The sequence below is a fragment of the Poecilia mexicana genome, unplaced genomic scaffold (assembly GCF_051168715.1).
Source record: "Poecilia mexicana isolate PSO_F unplaced genomic scaffold, ASM5116871v1 scaffold_14, whole genome shotgun sequence".
Classification (NCBI taxonomy): Eukaryota; Metazoa; Chordata; class Actinopteri; order Cyprinodontiformes; family Poeciliidae; genus Poecilia; species Poecilia mexicana.
Genome location: NW_028263383.1, coordinates 9,863,811 through 9,875,723, shown reverse-complemented (window position 1 = coordinate 9,875,723; position 11,913 = coordinate 9,863,811). Strand labels below are relative to the sequence as shown.

Here is an 11,913-nt window from a genome sequence, read left to right as displayed (position 1 = left end):
AGTCACCCATGCACACAGTTCAAAAACTGTTACATTAAACTGAATATCAGTTCTTCTGACATGGACATGGTTGTAGGCTTACTGTTAAATGTGATGCAGCATCACATTTATTTAGTTTTTCAGGTTAAAACTGTTCTTTACAGTTTTCTGATGTAGACCATCATACTGCATGTGCATTAGTTTGTTCTATTTGTAAGATGCATTTTACTGAATGTTAGATATTTTGCATAGAACAAGCAAAAACATTTAAAAGCCTTTGCAAAACTTCTCTTCTGAAATTAGACCTGAGCTTTGACAATGTCATTTTAACACATAAATATGCTTTGATCAAATTCATTCCATTGTAGCCTTAATTGTCAACTGTGAACAGTTCCCAACTTCTTTAATAATGGTGCATTCGGGGTAACATACAATTTAAATTTTTCTTAACAAATGGCATTTGTTGACTAAGCATTTCAATGCAGATCATTAATTCATTAATATTCTTATTAAATCTCTTGTCAGTTGAGGTAGATTACCATGTTTTGGTAGGTTTGCTGTTGTGCCATACTCCAGTTATGTCAAGATGCTAGTCCATCATAAAAAACAAAGTACATTATCACAAATCTCTTCATGAGGTGCGACAATAAAATTTTCCAAGAAGATTGGTCAGGTTTTGTATATTAAGCCTCATCTCTTCCACCTGTCCACATGTTGCAATTATTTCTCTCCCTCAGTTACAACCATTAGCCTTAAGATTTTCTATAAACTCCAAGACGGTGTTCTTTGAGATGTAATTACAGAGATTTTCTTTTGAAAAAAGGATTGATTTTAACTGTTCCCATAGAGACCATTTATTTTTTAGACACAATGAAAAGTGCTCACAGTGAAGTCTATGGATCTTTGTAGTGACTGTGCAGAGATATAGCCAGTGCACAAACAATAATTCAGTACTTGGTATTTTTTCCTGTTTTGTAACAGAAATATTCAGTCAACTGCATTAATAATTTATGTCACAGACAGATGGGAGGATAAATCTGAAATAAATGAAAAGCTCATTAAGTTTACAAGAAAATAACTTTGTAATAAAAAAAGTAATTGGGCAATTTTTCTCCAATTATAGACTAACAAAACCAGTTAAAATTATGCTTTGAATTTAGATTTGGAAATTAGAAAATAGTTATAATTTTATTTTAGATTTATTCAAACATAGCAGTTAATTGGCCTCATTAAAAAAAGTGACAAAAAAAAACAAATTAAATATTTTCTGGCAGCAATTTCAATAAATGTGTGTTTGTTAAGACACCCTGTATTAAGGTGCTGTTGGATTGTGTAAATGTATGTTAGATATAAAGTGTTTTTTATATATATATATATATACAGGGTATCATTATGAGACTATTACTTTAAATTTTGTCACTACATGAACACTGATGTAATGAACAAAACTGACTTGATGTATACTTCCTTATAACTGGATTAATTTTGGTTGTGTGATTTATCTTTAAATAAATTAGAGTGGCACAAACTGAGTTGATAGCAAAACTATTCAATGTGCATTTGTAACATTTATTTTTTAACTGTTGCACATAAAATTAGGGACATCCTCATGTTGTGGTGATGAGAGGAGTATGGAAACAGCAGAAACAAAAGACAACATGATTTTGGTTAATATTGAATTGAACGACTTGCAGAATCTCAAGTTCAGACGATAATTTACAGGGAGTTGAATGGATCTTGTTTGGATCTCAAAGGTCCACTTCAACAAATGCAATAATGCATCATTTGCAGTATTTACTAATTTTGTCAAAGTAACATAGCATTGAAAATGATCAGATTAACTCAGTAAAGTATAACAATATGTAAGCTTCAATAGTAATAATAATAATCATAATAATTTATTATTTTATTATTTCATAATAATAAAATAATTACAAAAGTCATTATTTTATTATTATTATTATTATTATTATTATTATTATGTTTTGCTGGGGAAGAAAAGTTGTTATTGCAGCTATCCACAGCAGTAACTACTCCTACAAAATGTAACTGAGGCATTTCTTAGTTTCTACTGTTTTTATTTATTTAATTTTTTTTGTGTGTTTAGGATTCTTTATTAATCTTCAAAATAGGAAAGAAAAAAAAGTGCCATTCTAAAAAGCCAGGTGTGTCTGGATCGTCATAAAACAAGAAATGTTTACAATAAAATTATCATAATCACTTTTTATCTACAGTAAAAGGAAAAGTTAAACAGTTTTAAACAACTGGAACAGTCAGAGACAAAACTGGCCAAGAACCCAAGTTTATCTTGCCAACCATGAACAGTGAGGACCCCATTTAATGAATTAAATTATTTTTTCATGGTAAGCTTAATATATTTCAAAGATTATTTTTATTTTAACGTATTTTGAAGCAAAATACATTATAGGAGAATAGAATGTGATTTATTCTCCTAGTTTTGTTGAGGACACAGGCAGCATTGTTCTGGAGCAGCTGCAGCTTTCTCAGGCTGACCTGGAAAGACACTTGCAGTAATCAATCCAACTAAAGATAAATGATAAGATGAAAGACGTTATTAGCTGAAGATCATTAATTTGTGCCAAATACTCTATATTTGTATACATCTCTGAAGGATTAGAACTTATAATGAAGAGGATTATTAGTAACATCTGATCTATATTCACAAACTGTCACATTTTTAAAATGTAACCTGTGTGTTGGTTGTCGATGGTTAAAATGTTCTCCCCTTAGAGAATAATAAAAGTGAAGAAGACCCCTTTCTTTATATTTTAACTTTCATTTCAGTACAACTGAGCCACCAACAGAAGCCAGCAGCAGCACCACTGCCTCGTCCTGCTCTCAGGCTTCGAGTAGAGAATGTGATGATTGGAATATTAAGCAGAATGAGGGTTTAAATTAGAGGTGCTCCCTATCTCTTAAAACTGCAAAGTGCTTATGCAGCAGTCACTGTTCACCTGCACAAGCACAAATAACATTACCGATTTGAACATTTTATGGTTGTGCATGTTGTAGAGGCTTTCAAATTTAAGATCCAATGAAAAAAAAAAAAATCATCCTTCGTCTATTGCCAACATTGGACGATGTTGGCAATGTCTTGTAAAAGTACCTGAGCCCCTTGATTTTATTTCATTTTTTTCTTGTATTTTGTCATTTTTCAGCTATAAACATCAGTGTATTTTATAATGGTTTTGTGCCTAAGTGGAAGGAAAAAGTAACATTAAATTTTTTTATTTTTATATAAATATTAGCCTTACAGATGCTTTTGGTATTTATACTCTGCTTCTATGGGTCACTTCTTAAAACCAGATTTCACTTTGTATCAGCAAGTCTTGCCATAGATCCTCAGTGAGATTTAGGTATTCTATATCATAATCATAACATAATCAAGCTTTGATCCAAATGATTTCATTTTTGAATGTTTTGTTTTGTGGTCCTGCTGGAAAGTGAACCATCACCCTAGCCTCAAGTCTCTTGTTGTCTCCAACATGTCTCTGGTCAGTAATCTCTGACCATGTATCTGCTGAAGCAAAGCATTCCCACAGGATGATGCTGCAACCACCATTTTGTACTGTATGGATGGTGCATTAAAGATGCCATTCTTGTTTTACCCCACGCAGTGCTTTACATGTAGGTCAGAATAACAAAGGTTTGGTCTCATCTTACTGCAGCATCTTCTTCCCCATGTTTCCTTTGTCCCTTATGTGGCTTGTGGCAAAGTGGAAATAAACTAAACAGCTTTCTTTCTACTATGGTTTTCTTCTTATCCCCAGTTCCATTTACCCCAGATTTGTTGGGTGCACAAATAATAGCTGCCTTACCAACTGATTCTCCCAGCTCAGCTGTGGATCACTGCAGCTCCTCCAGAGTTACCATGGCCCTCTTGGCTGGTTCTCTCCTTTCCTATCAGATCAGGTGGATGTCTATGTCTTTGTTTCAGATATTTATCTATTTTCCATCCATCCATCCCTACATTGGGGAAGAGTTGGGTTGCCAGTACTGAACATGCCCTATTTTCCTTCTACTTAAAAATTATTTACTACTTTGTGTTAGTCTATTCTAAAAGTCCAAGGTATGAATACTCTTGTAAAGAAAGCATTGTGTTTCTAGTACAATCTCTTCCTGTGCAAGACTTTGATAGGCGTGTGAAATGACTTGACAGAAGGAATCAATTTTGTAAAAACAATATTTAGAAATATTTTGAATAAAAATAAGTCATGAAAATAACAGTCTGCAAAGAAATATTAAAAACAATGTCAATGCCCTTACTCAATACATTGTCAATTGCTTTGATGCTCACAAAACAATTTATTTCTCTAAAATAAACTCATGTAATAGAGTAAGATCCATGACAAATTTGTAAACTTGGCTCACATTTGTTTATTTTAATTAATGCTGGAAGACGTTCTGAAAATAGACAAAAGGCTCAAAGGATGCACAGCTTAATTAATCAAAAAAAAAAGAAGAAGAAAAAAATCCTCTTATGTGAAGAAATTAATTTTAGGGCTGGAATTTGTAAGCACTGTATGGAGTCCAGAAGGCAAAAACAGACCGTTTTGGTTTTCTCATGTTTTCCCGAATTAACTTATTTCTTCAATTGTCCTTAAAAATAGAGCAAATAGATAAATTACCCATCTACCATTAAAAGTGGAGCAGTGCCAAGCAAGTGACCATCATCACATACAAACCAAACCAAGACTGCTGGTGTCAAACGGACAAAGCTTCCACAGCCCCGGGCTAAACAGCAGCTGAACATCACATCAACAAAATCACCAACAATGATGCTACGTTAGAGAGAAAGGCACACTGAAAATCAGAGGAAGGACAAGGATGAGGCAAAAGTGAATCAGAGACACTGATACGACGAGGGACTGGAGGGAGGAGAGTGTGGGTTTGTGTTATGCAAACCCCAGGTGGCTCTGGTTAGATGAAGTATCATTGGGCAGAAATCAGAAGAGGAGGGCTTTGGAGAAGTCAGGGACAGGATGGCAGGAATAACGGTTTAAATGGAGAAATAATATGCACAGACAGTGGAGATAAATTTGCTGAATTAATAAAAAAAAGAAGAGAAGCAAGCAAGAGATTTGATGTGCCAAATGAAATTTCAAATTATAAATTCTCTATTACTTCACCTTTGGTTTCTTGTGTGAGAGAGCAAATTTATTTGGCAAATGATGCCTTGATCTTTCGGTTCCCTCTCTGTGCGAGTTTCTAATGAGCACAACAGCAAGAAACAGCTCTCGGAGATACATCCCCCACACACACCCACACTCCCACGGGGGCTGTTGTCGATAACAGCTTGTACTCTACACCTGATGCCTCTGTAGGGATAGTTGTCTTCATGCTGAAGCAGCGGGAAAGAACATCCGTAGAGATATTTTATGATGCCTGTCTGACTTCTGACTTAGGAAGGGCTTCACTGTTCCAGATCTTGACCTGGCTATTGCTTTGGAAATCCCAACTCTGACCTCACATCAGCACTTAAAACTGATGTCACCCTGCTGAGCCATTGAAGCGATAGAAAAGAAGCCGGCAGCCAGATCTAGGGCAACATTGCCCCCTAACGGTTGAGGTGTGAAAGCATATCTGGAAGAGATGACGTAAGACTGTAGTATGTAAAATGTATTCATGGTAAAGATGCAGAAATTAAGTACAGCCATTATTCTGTAATAATTTCAGAATGATAAGCAAAACGTATCTGAATTTGTGTCAAATTCAATCATGTGACTAATAAAATAAAACTTATAAAATATGTATGGTTATGTCTTAATAAATTACATGGCAGGTGAAACCCAGCAAGCAATAAGAAAACAGCCCAATTGATCTTATACGTTTTCTTGTTTTCAACCCAAGAAATAACCTATTTGAAAGGTCAAATGTTTGACCTTTCAAATGTCAAACATTTGAAAGGTTTGTCAAATGTTTGACAAACCTTTCTATGCATGTAGAAGTTGAACTTCAATTAACTGAAAATAATTTCTCAATATCTTTGAAGAGACATTTTTAAAAAACTGGAGGACTAATTTTCACATCAACATCAAATACAGAAACAGGAGAAATGATAAATTAATTAAACTCCTCCTGCCATCTTGATGTAATGCTCACAACTTTTGCCCATCTTTGTGTCTGATAAATTCAAATAGTAAACTTGTCTCTCCTATCAGGTGTTTTTCTTCCAAGCTTTAAAAACAGCAGTTATCAAACAGCTGTTAAAGAAAGAACAGTCTGGACAAATCACTTCTGCAGAATTACAGAACGATATCTTACTTTAGATCTATAAAAAAAATACTGGAAAAGCTGTTTTAACAGCATCTTAACAATGACCAATTACTTTGATGTCTATTAATCTGCTTTTCTTGTTCACCACATTGCTGAGACTGCCCTCGTCAAAGTGTTCAATAAACATAAATATAGACTGCAGAAGAATCTCAGTGCAGCATTCGTCACTGTTGACTAAGACATCTGCAAGTGACTGGAGAGCTGGGCTGGATTCTCTGGTCCATTATTCGACTGGTTTGAGTCTTATTTCTTTGAGTCAAGTTATATCTCATTGAAACATATATTAGTCACATGTGGGGTACCACAAGGTTCAATCCTGGGACCCCTTACTGTATCCTCCCGCTTGTTCAGATTATAACAAGTAATAAGATTAGGTATCATAACTACGCAGATGATCCACAGTTCAACATTATAATGTCACCAGGTGACTCTGAATCCATCCAATCATTGAGCAGATGCTTAGCAGATCTATGGATCAGTGTATAAATATTTGCATGTTTGTGAGTGTGAATGGGTGGATGGCAGACAGTCAGCATGACTGAAAAGAAACAGAAGCAGCACCATGGGTGTAAGGTATAGTCTTTAACAGACTCTTCCATTTTGCTGTGGTATATTTTTACATAGTTTGTGTTCTCTATTTGTTGATTGCTCCTCACTAACCCTCTTCCAACATGTAACTGCTTGTTGCGTCTCTGGTCAAAGATCCTCATTCCCATTTTTTCCATCTCCATGCTTACATCCATAGTGCATCCCGGCTGCAAATTTGCAGAGATGAGCTCAACTCTGCTCTCAACAGGGATTTCTTAAAGTAAATGCAGCCCTTCCTCCTTTACATTCAAAGACCTTTAACATAGTTCAAACCTAGAACAAATAGTCTTGATGAATCTAAGATCTACCTCTAATGAACTTAACCAATTTAAAAACTTTTACATTTCATCACACAGAAATTAAAACTTTCCACCAAACACAATCAGATTTATATCTTTATCTTGACTCAAACCCAATTTTCTCTATTTTCCCATTTCATTCACGGAAGCTGCCAGTTGGGAGACCAAATGCAAGAGTTAACAAATTACATATTTGCCCTTTGAGGATCCATCTGCCTTTGTGAATAAATAACATTTTCATATCCGCTCAGTCTGGTTGGCATTTCAGGTTCAGGGAAGCAGGGCAATCAGGACTGGCTTAATAAAATGATTCAATGCCTATGGATAAATCAAGCAATGCATGTTTAAAGGAATAGAGAAACTTTTTTTTTTTGTACTGGACGAAAGACTGCGGAGGGAAAGGTGGGTAACCGTACTGCTGGTGCTGCATACAAAACACAAGTAAATCTGTTACAAAAGTAATTTGGCCTTCTTAAGGCAAACGATTTATTGCAAGTTCATTTACAGCGTTCTAGATCTGTCCTCTGACATTCAAACAGAATTTATCATTTTGATCTGTAGACTTCCTGTCAAAATGAATTATCTGCTTTCCTGTCCTTCTTTGTGGCGACCTTTACTTAATAAAGAGAAAGACGGTGTCAGAGAATCTAAAAATAAAACAAATTTCCAATTTATTTTAATAAATTTAAATTTACAAATTAATTTATTGACGTCAGAGAAAAAGTAAGCAATGCAAAGTCAAAGACGTTGCTTTTGGGGAAAATACAGGCTGGAGTTAGTTTCTGCTTATTTTCGTTATGCACATACGGATCAACGTCTCTTCACCAACCTGGGCACGCAATACAGAAAATGAACCTTATAACTCACATTTGTGTAAGAAAATGTTCAACTGCAGCACCTGCTGACGAGGTTCTGTAAAGTAACAATTATTATATTTGGAGTTTTTAAAAATAAATTTAGTACTTAAAAATAAATCAGCCTAGAAAACGACTTGATCAGCGCCATGAAATATTACTGTAAACAGTTACAATAAAATGTGTATTTAAAAAAAGGACAATTAACTTTTCATACAAATACGTTGGGTGTTGAGAACAGAGACAGAATAAAAAGGTTTTTAATGAAAACGCGTATCCAATGTAATAGAAAAAGAAAATGCTAACTGTTTATTAGCTTAAAATCTAAGCTAATCTTGAATTTTGTTTTGTTACAAGTATGTCGCATGTGATTTTCTTTGACAATTTAAAGCCCATTGTAAAATATGTGACAAGGTTTGTTCAGATGCTGACTGAAAAAGTGCTAAGAAAGGTCTAATCAGGTTCAAACTAATCTGAAAGAGGACATTAAGTTATTAGAACCATTAAGTTGTAAAGTCTTTTCTTTTGAAGCAAATAAAAAGTCTTAGATTTCGAAAGCAATGTCGTAGCAGTAAAAACAGAATTATAATGGTGATAAGTGAAATATTTAATGCATTTTAAGGATGACTACAGCGTGTCAGTTAATATACCTACATGGTGAACACAATAACAGGACTATTGTTTTAGTAAAACAGGTTTAACTGTTTGTTCTTTTCTTCTCTGTGTTTGATTTAATTTTTCACCAGCTGTTTGGAGCTTGTTTGAAGTCTGTTGGAGTTGAAAAAAAGGAAAACCCTTCATCTTCCCACCTGTTTTTCATACGTATGCAAATGTGACCATGAAATAATTTCTTTCAGAGAAATAATTCAAGCTATTAATATTCAAACAGCAATTACAAGGTGTTTTTTTTCTCTCTCTCTCTTTGCATTTACAAATCTTATATCATTCAGTGGAGCTTTAAAACCTCCATTGTTTCACCCTGTTTTGATTTCCAGTCTTTACATTTCAGATCAAATGTTTTCAAAGGCTCTAATCCTCTGCCACTGATATCTTATGCTAATCTCTGTTGACTTCACTGATCCTTGTTGCAAAGTTAAAGCAAAGGACACAGTTACTGACAACAGTTTCTTCAGGAGGATTCCATCACTGTAGACACTTGATACGTCTGGGTCTTCATCCTGCGCTTCATCTCTCTTATCATCTGACATACAGCCAGAGGGTAACAGCAGTACACTGCACTCCAGTCCTCACACACACTTCCCTGTGGGTAAACATGCAGGACAACAAGGAGCAGACACACACAGCACATGCAAGCAAGTGGAGGAAGCACACATCCAAACAAAATGAGGTAGCAGAAACACATACAGGACACATTTTTAATTTCAAGGGCATAAAATAGAACACATGCTCCACGTTTTACTTTTAATTTGTTGATAAAATGCTGAATAGATTTCATTTCACTGAATACAATGATAATTTTTTTTCTTTTTTTTTCTAAAGAAACACAGAACTATGTACTGCACTCACCCGAATCTTGTAACGCTCCCTGATTCCAACTCTGATGGCAAAAGTGGATCCTGGTAGGAGAGGCATGCAAAGACACTCCCCAAACTGCTGGGCTAAACTCAGATCTAAATAACATGGCACCAGCGCCCCAATAATACCTGGAAGCGTGGAAGAAGGCAACAATAGTTTCTGTGTGAGTATTTTTTAGTGTTTTGCTCGAGACATGGATCACTGTTCTTGAAAAGTGTTTAAGAAGTAGAACCAATAAAAAAACATAAAATGCTTCATTGATGCTTTCTTTTGGGTGCTTTGTAGAAAAGAAAAATATTCAAAATATTAATGCATGCCAAATTACTATGTGAATGAAATTAACACCGTCCCACAAAAATGCAGGATAAAAAAAATCTTTTGATTATTTTTTGCTTTTGTAAAGGGGTTTATTAGCTGTATTTTGTTTTACACTTTAGTTGTTTTAGATTTGGTAATGTATGTGTAAGACAGATGGACAGGATTCAGAATTGGGAAAACCAGAAGAGAACACAGCCTGAATGAATGAATGAATGAATGAATGAATGAATGAATGAATGATTGAATGAAAATATAAATCACGGTTCTAAATGCATTTGCTTTTATTATTAACATTAATGTTAAATTAGAAATGTGCTTTAGTGTAGTGTGTGAGTGCCTCTTACATGTTGTCTTGTCTCCACAGACATTAAAAAGTCCAGTGCTCCAGTCTCCCCCCATTTGTGTGACGGTGGTGATGGTCGTTGTAGCGATGCCACGACCAGGCTGAGTTACCACTGGGCTCATCGACACAGGCACCTCGTTTGACCTCTGGCCATCATCAGTTTGTGTGTCGAAGCCTTCCACTTCTTCATCTTGACACATTGACGCTGAAACATTTTTGACTGAACATTCTGGTCTAAAAAACAAAGAAAAAGCAGCTTTAAATGCAAGCTGGTGCTGTTTATGTATAAAAGGGATGTAATCTAAAGGTCTAATTTATTCCTTGTTCATATTGTTCACAAAATAAACAAAAAAAACCCCACAGGATTATACAGTTATTGCAGTAAATATGAGAAAAACTTTTCACTTGCATTCCAATGATATGCAAAAATAAGTAAATCAAGTAGTGATACTTGGGATGTACCACTACTTGAAAAAATGTTGCCTTTAATTACATTGTGCCAAGTACTGAGAGCTTAATGAAGCAGTTTGGGACAGCATAAAACACTTACTGGTCAGTAACTGTCATCTCCTCCATTACTTGCTTCTACCAGAAGCTCCTTGAGACGAATGACACAAGGAGGAGAGACGAGAGTGGAGCCGGGAGTCAGCAGGAAAGAGGAGACGAAGTGACACTCTCCCAGTGAGAGGCTGTGTGTCGGAGCAGATAAACCTGCAGTCAGCGGGCTCAGCCAGAAGCTGTGTGACTAAGATAAGTCTTGCTGTCTTCAGTCTGAGACTTTGCTGTGCACCCTGCTAATACAGCAAATAAAGAGAGAGCAAACGAACGTCAGGGTGCAAAAAACATAAAATGTTCAGCATGGGAGGACAAGGATGCATTCGCACAGAAGCAAGTTTTAAAAGAAAATGTATGCAAATAACTACAAAAAGAAATTTTGAAAGAATAAAAAAAAAAATAACCAAATAAATCTACACTTTATCTGATCCATGATATGTAGTTATTCATGTACATAAGTTCTTAAACAATGAATGCAGCACTTACTTCTGAAGTAAAGAACTCTTGTATGAGGCGCTGAGAGGGAAAATCTTGGTTTTAGAAGTCATGAAACTTCTGCGGTTTTTATTCAAGAGGCTCATTTCCTCTGTTCTAACAATGACCTTTTATTTAGATTGATGCACTTTGACTTAGCAACTGACAGACAAAAAGGAAGAGGAGCTTTGTACGTGCTGAAAAGTCATGCAGTGAAACCAGAAGGTTCATAAGCTCAGTTTAAACACATGTACGCTCCCATATGTCAAATATACAGAAAACAAGGTTTTTTAATTTGGTTTAGGATCTCTTAAATATGGTAACATTTATTTTTTGGTAGAAAGAGGCATTAAAAGCCGTATTTCTGATTGCTTATTTCTCCCTAACAAGTCACTGTTGGTTTCTGGAAGAATCTTTAAAACAACTCAGGCTGCTACAGTTCCTTGGGTGAAAGTGACTTTGCCCCCTCAAACACAGAGGGCAAACAGAGGGTAATGCAAAATGTGGTCAGTTTTCATTAAAAAAGGGCTTCCACAGAGGGAGTCCAGATTGAAAAACCAAAGCTCAGCAAAACAAAGAAAGGGCAGAGAAAAGGTTTGACAGACGCATCTTGATGATCTCAACATTTGAGAAAATATTCTGTGCATCGATGAGACAAAAAGGAGACCTG

The 11,913-nt window shown here is 35.4% G+C and overlaps 1 protein-coding gene across 1 annotated transcript; it reads right to left on the bottom strand.

Moving 5' to 3' along the window:
• Window positions 1-7,622: 7,622 nt before the first annotated feature.
• On the bottom strand, window positions 7,623-11,400 carry plac8l1 (PLAC8 like 1). Its single transcript, XM_015010829.2, has 4 exons — window positions 10,765-11,400; window positions 10,216-10,448; window positions 9,545-9,681; window positions 7,623-9,278 (listed from the first exon to the last, which is right to left on the bottom strand). Exons 1-4 carry the CDS (start codon window positions 10,788-10,790, stop codon window positions 9,147-9,149), a joined length of 528 nt encoding a protein of 175 aa, XP_014866315.2. The 5' UTR covers window positions 10,791-11,400; the 3' UTR covers window positions 7,623-9,146.
• Window positions 11,401-11,913: the final 513 nt, after the last annotated feature.